General features: G+C 41.0%; 1 protein-coding gene across 2 annotated transcripts; it reads right to left on the reverse strand.

The window, feature by feature from the left end:
* Positions 1-2901: 2901 nt before the first annotated feature.
* Positions 2902-8765, reverse strand: LOC127421781 (L-amino-acid oxidase-like). Of its 2 annotated transcripts, none has more exons than XM_051664914.1 (8): positions 8618-8765; positions 7860-7952; positions 6528-6748; positions 5605-5717; positions 4846-5047; positions 4553-4621; positions 4319-4455; positions 2902-4211 (listed from the first exon to the last, which is right to left on the reverse strand). In XM_051664914.1, exons 2-8 carry the CDS (start codon positions 7888-7890, stop codon positions 3443-3445), a joined length of 1542 nt encoding a protein of 513 aa, XP_051520874.1. In that variant the 5' UTR covers positions 7891-7952; positions 8618-8765; the 3' UTR covers positions 2902-3442. The 2 variants fall into 2 exon arrangements, with proteins under 2 accessions (XP_051520874.1, XP_051520875.1); XM_051664915.1 differs by lacking the exon at positions 8618-8765 and adding an exon at positions 8186-8593.
* Positions 8766-20806: the final 12041 nt, after the last annotated feature.

A 20806-nucleotide genomic window follows, 5' to 3' on the forward strand; every position in this document is an offset into this window, starting at 1 on the left:
GGCGAGCCCTCACGGGCATGTCAGATTAGGTGTTAAATACGATCGAACACAGCTAGAGATCTTATCGCACATCCGTCCTCAAGACTGGTTTGTGTCAGTAGATCTGAAGGATGCGTACTTTCATGTACCAATTGCACTGCGTCACAGGCAATTTTTGAGATTCGCATTCGAGGGAACTTCGTATCAATTCAAAGTCCTTCCTTTCAGTCTGTCTCTGACTCCCTGCACATTGACGAAATGTATTGATGCGGCGCTTGCCCCATTGAAAATGAATGGTGTGCGTGTCTTGAATTACCTTGACGACTGACCATTACTAGCCTAATCAGAGGCACTACTGAGCGGACACAGAGACTTGCTGCTTTGCCATCTGAAAAACCTGGGTCTGAATGTCAACTGGGCAAAAAGCACACTTTCCCCCAGCTAGCAAATCTCCTTTTTAATCTTCCATGCGCACGCACCTCATGAATGAGCACGTACAGACAATTCTTCGATGTCTGTCTCCTTTCAAACAGGGGAAAACATTGCCACTGAAGTAATTTCAGAGAAAACTGGGTTTTATGGCAGCAGTATCCGCCATCATACCATTAGGTCTGTTACACATGAGACCTCTTCAGTACTGGCTCAAGCGACATGTACTAAAATGAGCCTGGAGCCACAGGTGCATGCGCATTGCAGTGACTTGCCACTGCCTGGCTGCTCCAGCACCATGGACAGCACCAGCCTTCTACCAACAGGGTGTATGCTGGGTCAGATTTTCAGAAGGAAAGTGGTGACCACAGACGCATCCAACACAGGTTTGGGCGCGGTGTGCGATGGACGCCCAACTTTTGGCACATGCACAGGTGCAAAACGAGCATGTCACATCAGCTGCCTAGAACTACTGGCTGTCTTTCTAGCTTTGAGGGCTTTTCATTACGACATTGTGAATCACCATGTTCTGATTCGTTCGGACAACAGAGCAGTAGTGGCATACATAAGTCACCAGGGCGGACTCTGAACACCATTTTACAGGCTAGCGCACCATCCACGAGATGCCTCTATGCACTTAAATGGCGCTTGTTTGCGAATTTGTGCTCTTCACGTGGTAAAGACCCGGTGAATTGCCCCATAGCTGAGATTCTGACATCCTTTCAAGAGCGGATGGATGCTGGTCTTACCCCATCAACGGTCAAGGTTTATGTAGTGGCTATTTCAGTATACCACACCCCAGAGGCTGGCTCCTCGATAGGAAAATATGATCTATTCATTAAGTTCCTTAGGGGAGTGAGACGTTTGAACCCCCCTCGCCCTGCTATGGTACTGACTTGGGACTTGGTGCTGAAGGCACTCACAATCTTTGCCAAACAAGCCATTGGAATCTGTTGAGTTGCGGGTGCTTTCCTTAAAGTCCGCACTCCTATTGGCTTTGGCCTCATTTAAATGTGTTGGTGACATGCAGGCACTGTCGACTGACAGCTCATGCCTGGAGTTTGGTCCAGATCTGTCAAAAGCCACCATTTAATTCAGATGAAGAGCAGTCTATGCATAGGTTACGCCAGGTGAGGGCACTGCATACATACGTCGAGCCCACCCATCAGTTTAGGTTGTCGGATCAGCTCTTTGTTTATTATGGAGGACGCACAAAATGAATGTCTGTCTCCAAACAAAGGCTCTCTCACTGGATCGTTTTCATGGGCATGGACAAACGGTGTGTCCTTACAGGACATGTGTTTGGCAGCAGCATGGTCCTCACAAAACACGTTTGCGAGGTTCTATAAACTGGACATGGCATCCATCTCCTCACAAGTCCTCTCTGTATAGAGCACTTCTTTACATTCAGCGGGTGAGCCCAAGCCCTTATTAAGGGTGAGCAACGGACTATAATCAACACAGCAACCTATGTAGGCTGTTATGGCACAAGCACTCCCATAATAAAACCTACTTTTCTAACATGGTTGTGAAAGGGTTAATAAAACCATACTGTGTACATCTACATGGTTCTTATAGATTACCAGACTTTATTAATTTACATCTGGTGTCCGCCACGTGGAACTACTCATTACATATACACTTAGATATGTCTTATAAGTCATTGGCCTGTGGCCTGTGACTCTTATTTATATCTCTATTAAGTGTTATACCTCTGGGGGTGTGACGCAACGTAGTGCAGCGTGATGGGATACTGTTCCCCATAGTGCTTACAGCAGTGAACTGAATTGAAAGGGAATATCTCCGGTTTCACATGTAATCTCGGTTCCCTGAGATGAAGGGAACGAGACATTGCGAAAGCTGGCCGCACTAATACTTCAGAGTTTCAAGATACGGGTGACTCACTCTTGTTTCTCAGTCAGAAAATTCTGAAGAAATGGTGATTGAGCGCCCGCTCACAGTATATAGGCCAACTGTGCGCCTAAAGGGTCGGGGCTCAAACACCATTGCCAATCATAAGATTAGCATGATTGAATAAGGGTTTCAATCAGGTCTTCCAGGAAGGACTCCCCACAGTGCTTGCAGCAATGTCTCGTTCCCTTCATCTCAGGGAACCAAGGTTACATGTGTAACTGGAGACATTTTACTATCGATTAATCATGTAAATCTTGTGGTTACTATAGTTTTACTACAAATACCATGGTATTTGTAGTAAAATCAAAATAACCACAAAAATATTTTTACTACCATAGCTTTTGTTTTCCTGTAGGCTATTAGTAGGCCTACTATGATTTTACTATGAATATCAAGGTTAAAATATTGTTATTTTATTAAAACCATGGTAAATTAATTGCAAGGGAATGCAAAACTTATTGCGAGGGCATGCAGAACTATTTTAGATTTTAAAAAATCCCATCCTGTCCTCTAAGGGGCTCCGTAGTGTAGACAATTAAATAAGAAATTATACTTTTTGTAAGAAGACAATACAATCTGTAAAACAAAAACAGCGTTTTATTCATCTCTGAAAAACATTTGTAACATTTATTTATGTATTCACTCAACTTGTAAATGTACAACAAAAATCACATAAACACTACACCATGAGATTAATAAATACAAAAATTATTTAACAATACTGTTTACAGTATGTATTAAAAGGTAATAGCATTCCTTTTTTTTTTTAGTTTGGCAGCATTTTTGCATGATATATGTTGACAGTTAGAAAAAGAAATCTGGATCATGGTTAAGGTTACATTGGTGTATTAAGTGTCATGATTCTCTCTATATAAGCTTAGAAGGTCACTATAATATAATGTTTCTTAGATTTAAGTGTTAAAACCTGGTAACTAAAATTAATTTCACGAAAAATAATTAAATAGTTTACATCATTAAGTATGTCTGTCTATATGATTACTCATTAGATGTTGATATTGCAAGGAAATAAATACTTGATTATTCTTGACTGTATTCTAATTATATAAGCATTATTGAAGGACATACCATCATGTTTCATTTGTATTCTTTTATTTCCTTCCTACTTTACATTGTTATTTATATTCTTTGCAGCTCTTAGAGCAGATTTCATGGCAGTCTCAATCCAAGCATGGGGTCTGGCCGTATGCTCTCCAGCGAAGTGAATCCTCCCCTCATGCTGAGCTAGACTACTGTCATAGTCTATCATCTGAAATGGAGTGGAGATGGCAAAGGCACCATGGCTATAAGGATCCAGTCCCCACTTTTTCACAACGCCCCCCGTACAGAGATGGCGGATGTGTTCTCCATGGATCTTTACCAGGTCATTCAATACCAGAGCCTTCAATTCATCGTCCGGTATGGTCTGGAGGAGTGCAGCTTCATCTGAGGAGGTGTAAGATGCTAACACAGCCCCCCCTGATATCCCGGGGAAGCCATGGCTGGGGTAGTGAATGAACCGTGACGGCAGATCTGTGATACTTTTCCCACCCTTAATGCCATCATCATTCTCCCAGAACTTTTTGCTGAAACTTAGCACCACTTTTGTTGAGCTAGAATAGTGCAGTGATCGCAGCGCTTCCATCTTTAAAGATGATAAAGGTGGATTAAAATCAATTAAGAGCGTTGCTTTGGCCGTGGCTGTCACTAAGACATAATCAGCAGAAATGTTGGTGAGAGTGGAGGGGTTATGCCAGTCTTGGTATGAAACTGTCACATTGTTATCCGTTTGACTGATGGCCTGGACTTTTGACTTCAGAAGGATTGTGGCATTTAGCACAGTGTAGAATGCATCTGAGAATGAATCAAAGCCACCTTTAAATTCATAATACCTGAAAAACAGTATTGTTTGCCATCATTTGTGTAAGTTTACAGCCTAATGTCTATTTATGTGACATGTAGAAGCAAGTCGTTTGGAGTAGTGACCATAATATCTTACATTTCGTTGTCGGTTATATCAGACTGAATGTAAAGCATTTCAGTGAGGGCCGTGTAGTAGAAGCTGTTCTCGTTTAGGACATCTCCAATCATTTGTAAAGCTCCTCTGCTTAAATTTCCCACATTCACTAAATACTCCTGTTGCAGACAAGATTTAATTATTAATTATACTTGGACCTTAAAAGTTAATTGTAAATAAAAAAGTAAGTCTGATGACAGCTTACTGGTATATTACCTTAACAGAGTATGGATCATATTTCTGCAGCATTTTCTTACAGCCCATTTTCTGCAGATCATCTTTTAACTAATAAAGACCCATAAAAGAAAAAATAAAGAAATGATCAAATGAGGAAAGAAAAGAAGAAAAAACTGATTAAACTGTTTAAAAAAACCAAGGAATCAGTAGTTGTTTCAGTGTTATCGTGTTCTGACTCGTTTAACCAAAAAATCCAAAAAAACTTTTTGCTGGAAATATAGATGTATTTTTAAATAAGCTGAAAGTCTTTTTTTTTTTTTTTTTTAACTCACCGTGCCCAGTGCCATGTTAAGTAGCTGACTGGCATTTTTCCCCTTCTCCCATTCATTCAAAGTGTAGTTCAGAACATCTGGGTTCTGCCTGACGGTGTAGGTTTTGTGACGCATGCCATTTATAAAATAGTAAGTGTTATTGTCTTCCTGTACAAATGTCCCGAGCTTCAGGCCCAACTTATTTGCTAATGTCAATAAAATCCTTTAAAGTAAATGAGATAATTAAAACAATTTAATCAAGTCAGCTTCTTAGTTCCAAGCAATGCACAAATATCTTCATCTCCACCTTGTGTTCACCAGAGGTCATTGTCACCTGGGTGATTGGTTTCTTCAGTCTCATCTGAAACTAATTTTCTACTCACCAATATATAGTCAAATCAATCTAATTTATACATAGTTTTTCACAATACACATCATTCTAAAGCAGCTTTACAGAAAATAAGCCTTGGTTTCCATTATCCTACTTGCAAAGTCTTGGTTGTTGTAAACTGAATAGCTATGACTATTCCTAGTACTCCTGGTTATTATTTTAATGTTGTATACTGTTTTTATTAATTAATTTATTTAGATGGTCTGTTTATAATTTTGGATTTCCCATTAATTGCCTTTCAACCCATATCTGCACTCTCATTTTAGTAATGTTGCATTACTCTTTGAATAAATATCTGCAGTTGTTTTTTTTGTGCTGTTACCTTCAGAAGTGCATTGAGGTGAAAAAAGTCTGGGGTGATCTGACTCAGATACAGGACATTATCTTACTTGTGAAAATTTGGAATCCTCATGGCACCGAGTTCCGCATACCAGCTCTCTTTTTCATCCCTATATGTTAGAATTCTTCCACCTATACGTTTACTGGCCTCAATAATTGTCACCTATGAGAGTAGAGAGAAAAAAGAATAAGCAATAGTACAACAAAGATGACAATCTAAACAACAATGCTTTATGTGAGAAAAAGTAAAGTAAAAGTACTTTAGATGAGTGATTATATGACACAACAGACAGATATTGAATTTAATCTGTTCTTTTACATTCAAAAGAATCCCATATATGCCGATATTTTCTCTGCTCCAAAGACAACATGGTTATGTATGTAATCTTGATTACTTATAAGATTGTTTCACAAAAAGTATTACACCTTCTAGTGTTTTTTTTAATTTTTTTATTTTGTATTATTTTTTAGCTCAGAAAATCCATGTTGTAAAATATGGATTTGTTAGTTTGGATCTAGCGGAATTTACCAGTTCCTATGTTTGGTCACAATACCTCATTGACAGAAATTGAGAAATTCATGAATATCTATGTCATGCATCTTAAGTGGAAGTGGTTAGAACAGATTCAATCTGGCAATAGATAGCTCATAATGCTAAAAACCTTTAAATGTTGTGTGTGAAAAAAATAAAACAAAACATCTCCAACTATTTTTGTTAGACTATGACTATCTCCTGCAACTTGACAGAAAGACAGTATTTTCTCCACATTCATTATTTCTATGCTTATAGAGCCCTTTCAGTCTCATTATTTCCTTGGGACCCTTTAATTTGGTGTCTGTGTAGTTCATCTTAAACAGAAACCATGGACAACTAAAATGTACCCTGTCCCTCTGTCATAGACAATGAACATCGGTTAGCTAAGAATTGCACATCAACAAGATTGAACATGTTGGCAACAGATGATTCTGAGACCTTGTGCCCTGCATCTTCCAGAAACTTAGCAGCAGTAAGTCCAGCAGCACCTCCACCAACAATTATGATATGCTGAGGAGTTTTCGTTGGAGGGAGACCTTGTTTCGTTATCCTCAGAAGCTCATCATAATCAGGGTCTTGTAAACATTTGAAAAGGGGATCCTCTGAATTTCCACTGACATGGTATGTGAGAACCAAGATCAGGGCCATCATTGCAAATACTGCAGACAAAGAATTACAATGTAAAACAGTACAACAAATCATGAGGGTCAACTGGATAGGGCAGAGATTTTTGAAGTTATGGGTTTAGGATTTTTGTTTAGCGTATTACTAAATGTTTACGTAGTAAAGGAATATTCTGGATTCAATTCAAGTTATGCTCAAACAACAGCATTTGTGGCATAACATTAATTACTACACAAATTAATTTTCGACTCGCCCCTCCTTTTCTTTAAAAAAGAAGCAAATATCTGGGTTACAGTGAGGCATTTACAATGGAAGTGGGGCCAATCTGTAAATATTAAAATACTCACCGTTTCAAAGGTAAAGCTACAAGACATGAACAATATGTGTGTTAACATAATTTTAGTGTGATAAAATTGCTAACTAAACTTTTCAGTGTAAAGTTATAACCAATTTGACAACTTTAAGATTTTGTCAACAAATCTTAAAACATCTGTAAAAATGATGATTTAAACAACTTTACAGCTCAAATAAAACACGAGTTTTAACAGAAGAATTAATGTAAGTGCTTTTATAAAATTATAAACTTCACATTTCAGCCTTTAAACCCTCCAAAAGTAGGCCTCACTCATTTAAGTTACTCATAACCTCAATTTTTGCTCTTTTTTTTTTTTTTTTTTTTTTTTAAGAAAAGGAGGGACGAGTCCACATAAAATTTTGTTGTGATCAACATTATGCCACAAATGTTGTCGATTGAGATTAACTTGTATTGAACCAGGAATATTCCTTTAAAAAATGAAAAATAAAAACTGAACAGTGATGCTTCATATAATCAGGTGCAGCCAAGAATTATACGGCAAAGATAAAAATAAATAAATAAATAAATAAAAATAAAAAATAGAAGACGTATCAAAAGATGTGTTTTCCAAAAAGAACAATGCTATTATCCCATTTACTCAATACAGGAACATTTCTCCTCATGTGACGTGGTTTCGGTTTACTTTCTTTTGCACGTCTTTTATGAATGGGAAAGATTTACGGTGCACCTCTTTCACCTTTTTGGTGTCACAAAGTAGCATTTATGCCTCCGCAGTTGATTCAAACAAAACATTTAAACAAATCAAAAGGACATGTCACCTCAGTACTCACAGTATTTACACATGGTAAAGTTTTTAAACATTTTGAAGTGAGCAAGCCGGTGCGTCTCGCGCAGGTTCTCTCGCGCACTGAGGAAAATGAAACCTAAGGAAGAACAGAGACACTTGGGTTTATGGAGAAGCTGTTATAGCTGTTATGTTTTTTTTTTTTTTTTTTTTTTTTTTTCTTCAGCTGAGCAACATAAGCACATGTTTGGTTAAAACGGATACTGTATATCACATATCGTAATACAGACTAAATGCAATAAATGTAGACTATAACCTTCACAAAGTTCAAAAGGACAATCACATCTACTAAATAAATTGACTAATACTCACCTTCATAACGGAAAAGGTAGTTCAATGATTTTCTTGACCGCTATAGATTAGTCATAAATCTGTGCGTTTATGTAGTAATTATAAAAGTGGAATGACTGAAGAGACGGAGAAGATGGATAAACTCTCGACAGGCTATTCTACCTATAAATATGTCTAATGCCTCTCAGGCTAATTAATCATGTGATGGCTCCTTTATTCTGCAAGAAATATTTTCCCACACAGACTCAAGATTCAACCACAGATTAGATTAATATGCTTTAGTATTCATTAACATGCCTAATTTCCGTCAGAATCAATCATTTCTAATTGTACATTTATGAACGTCTCCTATCGAGTAAGCCATTCACTTTTTGTGTTGTAGAATTTCTAATGAACCTTCAAACTCGTATGCACAATTACTGGAGATAGGCAAATAATGTTTGAATTACTTACCAGAGCCCCTGATACTGTCACTTAGACTGACTGGTCTTTCCAGGATGTGGTCTGGTTTTATACTTGTAGAAATCGAAAGAATGTATATGCAGCCACAAACTTTCCGAGGGTGGAAATCATAATTGTTATAAAGGTAAAAGTACAACAAAGCACATCTTTATCTCCATCCTATTGGTCAGTCTGATACAGACAGACGTTTTTTCCTAATAACCTAATTCCTCTTTTTCTTAAGATCAAAAGACTGCTCACAAATACAAAAATTTGAGAGTTTGTACAAATATATGTTATGTAAGTCATATGTTTGGCCTATTTGCGGTTCAGAAGACACTGTTTCATTTCATCCTCTGCCACACATGCAGTAGCAGATCATGGCACAGGCAATATAGGCAGCCGCCTAGGGCGGCAATGCTCTCTGCTGCTGCACCACAGGGTACCAGGGTGTATATATATATATATATATATATATATATATATATATATATATATATATATATATATATATATATATATATATAGTTACTTCATTTCTATATTCATTGTCTAGTTGTTTTTATCTAAAAGGGTAGTGTACCCAAAATTGAAAATTCTCTCATCATTTACTCACCCTTATGCCATTCCAGAAATATGGCTTTCTTTCTTTTGCAGAATACAAATTAAGGTTTTTAGAAGAATATTTCAGCTCTTAAGGTCCATAAAATGCAAGTAAATGTTGGCCAGAACTTTTAAGCTCCAAAAAGCACACATAAAGGCAGCATAAAAGTAATTCATATGACTCCAGTGGTTAAATCCATGACTTCAGAAGCGATATGATAGGTGTGGGTGAGAAACAGATCAATATTTAAGTCCCTTTTTACTCTATATCTCCACTTACACATTCAGATGTGAAAGAGAAACTAAACAGGCATCAAATGTGACTTTCAGATGTGAAAGTGGAGATTTAGAGTATAAAAAGGACTTAAATATTGATCTGTGTCACATGTTGTTGTTGTTGATATTAAGGGGGACGCCATGTTGGATCTCGCCTAGGGCACCAAGTAAGCCAGAACTGCCACTGCACACAGGAGAGAAATGATCATAAAAGCACTTGAACTTGAACTTAAAGATTTAAACTTAAGCTGCTGCAGAGTGCGGTAATAAAGTAACAGGGAGACAGTAAAGCCTAACCTATTTACAATAAAACCCTACCATCCAGCGAGAATGTTTCATGTCCACGATGTCTGTGTCAGTGTGCGTATCTATTCATTTTTAATTACAAAAGGTAGACAACATCAGAATTACAAAATTTCTGTTTGTGACTGTGGGAGAAAAGTTTTTCATTTTATGAATTGCTTGGCACCTTATTTTAATCTTTGTTTACTGTTATTCTGTACTATTTTATTATTATCATATTTAATTTTATTGTCAAATCAAATCAAATCACTTTATTGTCACACAGCCATATACACAAGTGCAATGGTGTGTGAAGTTCTTGGGTGCAGTTCCGATCAACATAGCAGTCGTGACAGTGATGAGACATATACCAATTTACAATAACATCAAATTAACACAACACAATTTAAAGTCTAATATACACATAATTACACACAACAATATACAAATAATAACATACACTGTACAGTATACAATACGCACTATATAGATACACATTATTCAATAAAAATAAAAAATAAAAATATATAAAAAAGTATATATAGTATATATAGAATGTACAGTATTGGTTGATAGTAAGTTGTTAAGAAGAATATAATATAATAATAATATAATTTATGACAGTCTGGTGTGAGATATAAGAGTAATAAAGTGCAGTGCTGATGTATTTTGATCGTGGGAGATCAAGAGTTCAGAAGCCGGATTGTTTGGGGAAAGAAGCTATCATGGAGTCGGCTGGTGCGGGTCCTGATGCTGCGATACCGCCTACCTGATGGTAGCAATGAGAACAGCCCATGGCTCGGGTGGCTGGAGTCTCTGATGATCCTCCGAGCTTTTTTCACACACCGCCTTGTATATATGTCCTGGAGGGAGGGAAGCTCACCTCCGATGATGTGTCTGGCAGTTCGCACCACCCTTTGCAGTGCTTTGTGGTTGTGGGCGGTGCTATTGCCATACCAGGCGGAGATGCAGCCAGTCAGGATGCTCTCTACAGTGCAGGTGTAGAACCGTGTGAGGATGTGGCGGTTCATTCCAAACTTTCTCAGCCGTCTCAGGAAGAAGAGGCGCTGATGAGCCTTCTTCACAACGACTTCAGTGTGGATGGACCATGTGAGTTCCTCAGTGATGTGGACACCCAGGAACTTGAAGCTGCTGACTCTCTCCACTGGTGCTCCATTGATGGTGATGGGACTGTGTTCTCTGTCTTTTCTTCTGAAGTCCACCACAAGCTCCTTTGTCTTACTGACGTTGAGGGAGAGGTTGTGCTCCTGACACCAGTGTGTCAGAGTGTGCACCTCCTCTCTGTAGGCTGTTTCATCATTGTCAGTGATCAGACCTACCACCGTCGTGTCATCAGCAAACTTGATGGCATTGGAGCTATGTGTTGCCACACAGTCATGTGTGTACAGGGAATACAGGAGTGGGCTGAGAACACAGCCCTGTGGGGCTCCAGTGTTGAGGGTCAGTGATGAGGAGATGTTGCTGCCTATTCTAACCACCTGGCGTCTGCTTGACAGGAAGTCCAGGATCCAGCTGCACAGCGAGCTGTTTAAGCTCAGAGCCTGGAGTTTCTCATCTAGCTTGGAGGGCACTATGGTGTTGAATGCTGAGCTGTAGTCTACAAACAGCATTCTCACATAAGTGTTCTTTTTTTCCAGGTGGGAGAGAGCAGTGTGTATTGTAGATGCAATGGCATCATCAGTGGAGCGGTTGTTGCGGTAAGCAAACTGCAGCGGGTCAAGAGAGAGAGGCAGCACAGAGCAGATGTAATCTCTGATTAGTCTCTCAAAGCATTTGCTGATGATGGGGGTCAGAGCAACAGGATGCCAGTCATTTAAGCAAGTTATTTTTGATTGTTTTGGAACAGGCACAATGGTGGATGTTTTAAAGCATGTGGGGACTACAGACAAAGAGAGGGAAAGGTTGAAAATGTCCGTAAAAACACCAGCCAGCTGGTTCGCGCAGGCTCTGATGAAGCGGACCGGAATGCCGTCTGGGCCCGCGGCTTTGCGGATATTCACCCGTCGGAAGGATTGGGTTACATTCGGGTTACATTGTCAGTAATTGTTTTGTGAATTAATGTTTTGGTAATATTGTATGTAAACACAATGATGCAAATAAAGTACTTTTATCGAAATTGTATTGAACTGAGTGTGTGTGTGTGAGAGAGAGAGAGACAGGCAGCTCTCACACGCGATCCGTCACCGCAAAACGCAGCTCTCACCTAGATCCGCCAACGTCACAGGCAGCTCTTGCATGTGATCCGTAAACGCCACGGGCAGTTCTCCCACGCGATCCGTATACGCCACTGGCAGCTCTCACACGCGATCCGTAAATGCCACGGGCAGCTCTCACACGCAATCCGTAAACGCCACGGGCAGCTCTCACACGCGATCCGTATACGCCACGGGCAGCTCTCACATGCGATCCGTAAATGCCACGGGCAGCTCTCACACGCGATCCGTATACGCCACGGCCAGCTCGCACACGCGATCCGTATACGTCACGGGCAGCTCTCACACACGATCCGTAAACGCCATGGGCAGCTCTCACACGCGATCTGTATACGCCACGGGCAGCTCTCACACGCGATCCGTAAAAGCCACGGGCAGCTCTCACACGCAATCCGTAAATGCCACGGGCAGCTCTCACACGCGATCCGTAAACGCCACGGGCAGCTCTCACACGCGATCCGTATATGCCACAGGCAGCTCTCACACGCGATCCGTAAAAGCCACGGGCAGCTCTCACATGCAACCCGTAAACGCCACGGGCAGCTCTCACACACGATCCGTAAACGTCACGGGCAGCTCTCACACTCGATCCGTAAACGCCACGGGCAGCTCTCACACAATCCGTAAACGCCACCGGCAGCTCTCACACGTGATCCGTATACGCCGCGGGCAGCTCTCACACGCAATCCGTAAATGCCACGGGCAGCTCTCACACGCGATCCGTAAACGCCACGGGCAGCTCTCACACGCGATCCGTATATGCCACAGGCAGCTCTCACACGCGATCCGTAAAAGCCACGGGCAGCTCTCACATGCAACCCGTAAACGCCACGGGCAGCTCTCACACACGATCCGTAAACGTCACGGGCAGCTCTCACACTCGATCCGTAAACGCCATGGGCAGCTCTCACACGCAATCCGTAAACGCCACCGGCAGCTCTCACACGTGATCCGTATACGCCGCGGCCAGCTCGCACACGCGATCCGTATACGTCACGGGCAGCTCTCACACGTGATCCGTAAACGCCACGGGCAGCTCTCACACGCGATCCGTATACGCCACGGGCAGCTCTCACACTCGATCCGTAAACGTCACGGGCAGCTCTCACACGTGATCCGTAAACGCCACGGGCAGCTCTCACACGCGATCCGTATACGCCACGGGAAGCTCTCACACACGATCCGTATACGTCACGGGCAGCTCTCACAAGCGAGCCATAAATGTCACAGGCAGCTCTCAACTAGATCCGTAAACGTCACGGGCAGCTCGCACACGCGATCCGTATACGTCACGGGCAGCTCTCACACGCGATCCGTATACGCCACAGGCAGCTCTCACACGCGATCCGTATACGTCACGGGCAGCTCTCACACGCGATCCGTAAAAGCCACAGGCAGCTCTCACACGCGATCCGTATACGTCACGGGCAGCTCTCACACGCGATCCGTATACGTCACGGGCAGCTCTCACACGCGATCTGTAAACGCCACGGGCAGCTCTCACACACGATCCGTATACGTCACGGGCAGCTCTCACAAGCGATCCATAAATGTCACAGGCAGCTCTCAACTAGATCCGTAAACGTCACGGGCAGCTCGCACACGCGATCCGTATACATCACGGGCAGCTCTCACACGCGATCCGTAAACGCCACGGGCAGCTCTCACACGCGATCCGTATACGCCACAGGCAGCTCTCACACGCGATCCGTAAAAGCCACGGGCAGCTCTCACACGCAATCCGTAAACGCCACGGGCAGCTCTCACACACGATCCGTAAACGTCACGGGCAGCTCTCACACGAACGTCACGGGCAGCTCTCTGCAAATAACAGAGACGGAGCGATGAGAGCTGCCTGTGACAGTGAGAGGTTAAGTAGCCGAATTCAGCCTTGTGTGACGGTGACAGGTAGAGTGAGAGCAGTGGCAGGTACCCCTACTGGTTGCACGTCCTGTGCCCGCACTCCATGCAGCTCTTGACAGCCTAAAGCTTTTATGTGGCATCAGGTGCGCACGCAATATACATATATGTCTGGCTATTCATGGTTCATCTCATTGAAATGGCAGTTTGAATGGTACAAAGGTTTCATTACCTTAACTGTCAAATACATAACACAGTTTTGAGAATTTAGAGGAATTCTGACCAGTTCTGGGGACGTGCCTACCTTCTGTATACAGATAAGGTGTGACCCCAGGACTTCCAAACCTATTCATCCCCAAGTTCTTATTGCCATTCAATTTGGTTGTGGTCTGGGTATTTAAGGAAACTTAGCACATTGTTCATGGGAATTGTCTGTAGCCAGAAATCCCCATAGTTTCAAACTATGTACTTTGCTTAAGTCAGGTATGCATCTGTTGCACTTAAGCAGTGTTGGGGGTAATGCGATAAACGTAACATGCGTTATGTAATCAGATTACTTTTTTCAAGTAACAAGTAAAGTAACACAATATTTTTTTATTTTAGACCATAATATAAGAGTTATTTTTTAAAATAAGTAACGCGTTGCTTTTGTACACCACTCCTTTCCCCGTATTGTGATAAATCAGGAGTAAAGGTGTGCAAACTTTGAGGAGGGGCATGATGGGCATTGTAGTTCTAGAGAGTGGGAGGCTTACTAGAGATGTTCATTGAAGTATGTGTGTGCATGATGGGCATTTTAGTGTGCGCATGATTGGTATTGTTGCTCTAGAGAGTATGAGCTATGCTTGTCTGCGATGGGCAGAGCACAACGAGTCTTCTTTTAGCCCACTCTAAGATTTATGTTTTAAAAATGGCAAAATATTGCTCGTAAAGGAATATAAATCTGAATGCTTCAGTGGAATCCAGTTGTACTCGTCATTTGCAGCGGTGGATTTTTTTGTGCACTGGAGCTTAAATGAGCAGCCATCATAAACTTTGCCCTTGTCATGACAATCACAGTAAGAGTTAAGAAATGTATTCTCATAAGGCAACATTTTGTCAAAAATGTAACATTCGGGTAAGTGATACTTTGATTCTCGCGATTGATTAATGTAGGCCACACTTAAGAGTGTGTAAACACATTTTCGTGGTATAATATAGCACAGGCATTAGCTGGAGAAGTCACCGTGGCCACGGTATGATTATACAGATACATACAATGTGGAATGATCGCTTACTGTTTGTGCATCCAAACTGCTTTGTTTAAAAGCTGCCCGTAACTACTTCTCTAGCATCAACTTGCATCCAAACTACTGTGTTAAAGCATTTAACAGTCAACATTCGGTTGAGTGAAACATGATTGATTCAAGTGTTAATTCACACTGCATTAAAAAATCAGTAAATGCGTTTAGGCAGAGGGATTATAAGACTTGTCTTCTACTGGCCACAGCGTGATATACAGGGTAAAATACTCACTCAATTCACTGACTTATGCAGCCAAACTGCTCCGTGTTACAACTCCCTGTAACTGGGAGAATGGGATGAGAAAAGCTGACTCTGGATCAGCAGCTGCGGGCAACGTTCTACATGGTTTGTGTATGCAGACAAAATGTCTTCATTTCTTAAAATATTCAAAATTTTTGTTCTATAATAAACAAGTAATTTGATTCGTGAATCAAAGTTTTGAAGACATTTTGGTAGCATTAAGAACGATTCCATTCAAGTTGTATCAACATGCGCGTTTGCATTGTATGCGATCAACCAATGGTGTCTGGACGCACCGTGGATCAGCTCAAAACAAGCGTGCACTGAGATGACTTATGTGAAAAATATTCATTTATTCATCAGACTTATTCCTTGAACATGTTAGGCTGGCATTCCCCACTGAATTTTATCCTGACTTTTGAAAAACATCTTAAGTTGACTCTGGCATTGTCGGTGGGCACAGCAGCACATGATGACATATATGATGCAGGTTCAAATGTTGGACTTCGCTGCTTTAGGTAAGACAGTGGGTATTCTTCATTATTCATTTTGGCTGCCATGTTGATGGAAAAACAAATAATGCATATTCCAGTTACTGAGTCTTTATTATAAATATGGCATGAAGACCTACTGATTGTAGACTTTCTAAATATCTGTTTGTTCAGTATGTTGTTTTGACATGAGTATTGTACATTAGCTAGCATGACCAGTAATGTCTCTACATATCTCTTATATTTGTATTGAATGAACAGCAGAAGAGAGAGTGGCGGTGAGAAAAAAGTAAAACAAAAGTAACGTAACACTTTACTTTCCATAAAAAACTACCTTTACATAAAATAACTTTTTAATTAATTTAGTTACTTTTTTAAGAAGTAACGCAAAATTCTAAAGAGTTACTTTTAAAAGTAACATTACCCAACACTGTTCTTAAGATTCATCTTTGAGCATTAGATGTTTTGTATTGATTATTTCTGAATTGATTAATCATGTAATTGGCTTGATACATATTTACCTGATAAATTATTAAACTTGATTCTATTCTGATTTATTCTGAAATTATTGGTTTTAGTAGATTACATTAAATTCTTGTTATCACAAATCTGTGATCAGGGTTAATACATTCTAAGACCCAGCATTTGATGGAGTGTGATGCACATCAACTGGGATCTTTAGCTTTCTGATTAACCATTTGATTTTGGTTAAGTGTAAAAGACTGTAAAGGCTAAAAGAAAGTACTATTTGGGGCAAAGTAATACTGATCAACCCTTCCAGATAGCACTAGCCATGACCCCTGTTTAATGCGAATATTATTCTAGTCAAGTGTAATAGGAAACTGTAGAACCAAACAAAACTACTATTTGGGTAATAGTATGTTGGTCAGCCTTATCCAACTAGTATTAGTCGTTTACCTCTGTCTAGAGATAATATTATGTTAATTAAGTGTGTAAGAATCTATAGAAACCAAGAAAAACTACTATTTAGAAATAGATAAGCTGCGGTAGTAATTATTCTTTATAGTATTAGTCGTTTATCTCTGGTGTTGGGCCTCATGTATTCAGATAGAAGACAAAGGCAGGCCTAACACAGTCGTAAAACCTAACTCAGGCCCACATACCAAGTCATAAATTTTACTTATAAAAATCGCGCCAAAATCAAACAAAGCGAGTCCAAAACAGACTACAAATCCCACAAAGCCTTGCTCACTAAAGGATCGAACTCTCAACTCCTATTGGATGAGGCACACGACAGAACGCTCCTCAACCATGACATCATCAGGAGTAGAAATACCTCTGAAATGCTTCCGGGATTTGCTTCCAGCAACTTTGCTCGCCGTGCGTAGATGCAGCTTATTGCTGCTCTCAGGTGTCGCCTCCGACTTGAAACTGTGGCCATACAATCTCCATCTCGCTGGACGAGTTGAGATTACTCTGTGTTCTACCAGACACTCTAACGGATCCAAAGGAGACTGCTGAGCAATCCGCATCTTCATCCGTATGCCTGCAGAAGTGAAGAGAAAAGATTTCTCTTCCATCTTCAATCAAGTCGACGTCGCTGATTTCTCCGCCAGCCCGCCGAGAATCAGCAGCCTTACTGTCAGCCGACAGAGCGAGGAAACGGCCTCCCGTCATCACCCGAGCCTCAAGGAACCGAGTCGGAGTTAAAGGACAGATGAACACACATTCTACGTCCTCATACGATTCAAGTAAGAGGTTTATGTCTGGGCAGAGATAGAATATTATAGTGTGTTATTCTTGTGTATCAGTGTTATTGCTTGTACAGTTTATGGACCGCCGTGTCCGCTCATTGCGAATAATTCTCAGGGTATTAATTATCACGAATGAGATTTGCTGTATTGTAGTCCAACCACATTGGACTGTTGTGCATTTCCGCCATCGCGGATGAGACCAGAAAACTGAGTTTATCCATTAAAGAATCAAAGACCGCGGGATGGTTTACGAGCCGTCCACCGCATCACTGAGTGATAAACTAACAGCTGCTTTCTCTCCCACGATCGCAAAACCGGCTTTGGGGCCGTCACTTAATTCTCTCTCTCTCTTGTACTAACCACACACACACGTGACCCCTCACAAACATTCTCGCACACATTTTTGGCTAGTAGATAGCTTCGTGATAAAGCTCAGCTTTGTCCCTAAGCTATCGTACAAGCGGATACACGCGGTAACTGGTAGATGCCATTGACTGGTTTCTCTCCGCCCACATTCGCGGCCATATTCTCTGGTTGGAAGTCTCGTGTGACGTACTCTCCACGAGAGTCACGTCTGCCATTTTGTGCACGTCCCTCCTTACACACACACACACACACACTCGCTCTCACACACACACCCTCATGTGTTATAGGATTATTTTCATTTCCATATCTAATCATATCACTGTTTAGTTTGTAGTTGTAAGTCGGAAGTTTATTGACTGCATTGTATTAATTATTAATTGATATTACTGCATAAATAAACTTTGTTATATTACAAAGAGAATTGTTATGGTTTGTTTTGCATACACTTGTGTTATGCTGACGGGATGTCAGTGCTCGGATTCAAGCCTCCATTCATTGTTTTTTCCCTGAAAATCGATATTCTTCGGATGTCGATTTTCCTAAGAAAACAATCTAATATTGAGACTGTTATACTATCTAGTTATCTAGTCCTTGATTCCAGGGTGGTGCCCCGGCAATATTGATCCTTATTAATATTCTATTGATTTTTGATCATTGATAATTATCTTTGATGATTGTTGAATTTGAAGGATCAATAAGCTAGTGTTAATTTTAATTAATGTTTCATCGATGTTAATGATTGGTGATTATCTTTGATAATTGTTGATTTAAAGGACTAAAAAAGCTAACATTGATTCTCATCAATGTTCTGTTGATTTTAATAATTAATAATTATCTTTGATAATTATTCATTATTGCTAATAAACAAACCCGCTCCTAAACATAGCGCACTACATTTACTGGAGCCCCATATGAGGTTTTAATGAGTTAGATTCAATTAATTAATTAAAATATTAATTAATAAGTAAAGAAATAATTACCAATTATTTCTGATAGTAACACTGATCTAAATAACCAGTAAGCCCTACATAATAATTGGTGCCCCGTGTGAGGCATCCTACCTGCCAGTTCTGTCACAGTGTGTATGCATAAGAATCCAAAATAATAACTTAAATCATTACTTTAAAGTTTGGTTCTGTTTGACAATTGACTTCTCACAACTTGCCAAACATAATCCAGTGTGGTGTGAAAGTGCTCTTAAGAGTGAATTAGGGGTTGGTAAATTTACTATAGTCTGCTTAAAATCTGCTGTTGTTGTTATTTAACTCATAATGCTTTCACCTAGATGTTACAGAGAGGTGCCAAGTCATTTCATTGACATACACCAAAGAGAGAACGCAGTGAAATTCGCACATTACATAACAGCAGCCTGTAAGCCACAGGTCGAAGCCTCTCACCTGTGCGTTCGTGTCAGCATTATAGAAACTGTAAAACAACAAGCTACAGTGCATCCGGAAAGTATTCACAGCGCTTCACTTTTTCCACATTTTGTTATGTTACAGCCTTATTCCAAAATGGATTAAATTCATTCATTTCCTCAAAATTCTACAAACAATACCCCATAATGACAACGTGAAAGAAGTTTGTTTGAAATCTTTGCAGATTTATTAAAAATAAAAAAACGAAAGAAATCACATGTACGTAAGTATTCACAGCTTTTGCCATGACACTCAAAATTGAGCTCAGGTGCATCCTGTTTCCACTGATCATCCTTAAGATGTTTCTACAACTTGGAGTCCACCTGTGGTAAATTCAGTTGATTGGACATGATTTGGAAAGGCACACACCTGTCTATATAAGGCCCCACAGTTAACAGTGCATGTCAGAGCACAAACCAAGCCATGAAGTTCAAGGAATTGTCTGTAGACCTCCGAGACAGGATTGTATCGAGGCACAGATCTGGGGAAGGGTACAGAAAAATGTCTGCAGCATTGAAGGTCCCAATGAGAAGTTTGGAATCACCAGGACTCTTGCTAGAGCTGGCCGCCTGGCCAAATTGGGCGATCGGGGGAGAAGGGCCTTAGTCAGGGAGGTGACCAAGAACCCGATGGTCACTCTGACAGAGCTCCAGCGTTTCTCTGTGGAGAGAGGAGAAACTTCCAGAAGAACAACCATCTCTGCAGCACTCCACCAATCAGGCCTGTATGGTAGAGTGGCCAGACGGAAGCCACTCCTCCATAAATGGCACATTTGACAGCCCGCCTGGAGTTTGCCAAAAGGCACCTGAAGGACTCTCAGACAATGAGAAACAAAGATTGAACTCTTTGGCCTGAATGGGAAGCGTCATGTCTGGAGGAAACCAGGCACCGCTCATCACCTGGCCAATACCATCCCTACAGTGAAGCATGGTGGCGGCGGCACCATGCTGTGGGGATGTTTTTCAATGGCAGGAACTGGGAGATTAGTTATGATCTAGGGAAAGATGAATGCAGCAATGTACAGAGTCATCCTTGATGAAAACCTGCTCCAGAGCGCTCTGGACCTCAGACTGGGGCAAAGGTTTATCTTCCAACAGGACAACGACCCTAAGCACACAGCCAAGATAACAAAGGAGTGGCTATGGGACAACTCTGTGAATGTCCTTGAGTGGCCCAGCCAGAGCCCAGACTTGAACCCGATTGAACATCTCTGGAGAGATCTGAAAATGGCTGTGCACCAGCGCTCCCCATCCAACGCGATGGAGCTTGAGAGGTCCTGCAAAGAAGAATGGGAGAAACTGCCCAAAAATAGGTGTGCCAAGCTTGTAGCATCATACTCAAAAAGACTTGAGGCTGTAATTGGTGCCAAAGGTGCTTCAACAAAGTATTGAGCAAAGGCTGTGAATACTTATGTATATGTGATTTTTTTCAT

The sequence above is a fragment of the Myxocyprinus asiaticus genome, chromosome 31, assembly GCF_019703515.2.
Source record: "Myxocyprinus asiaticus isolate MX2 ecotype Aquarium Trade chromosome 31, UBuf_Myxa_2, whole genome shotgun sequence".
Taxonomy (NCBI): Eukaryota; Metazoa; Chordata; class Actinopteri; order Cypriniformes; family Catostomidae; genus Myxocyprinus; species Myxocyprinus asiaticus.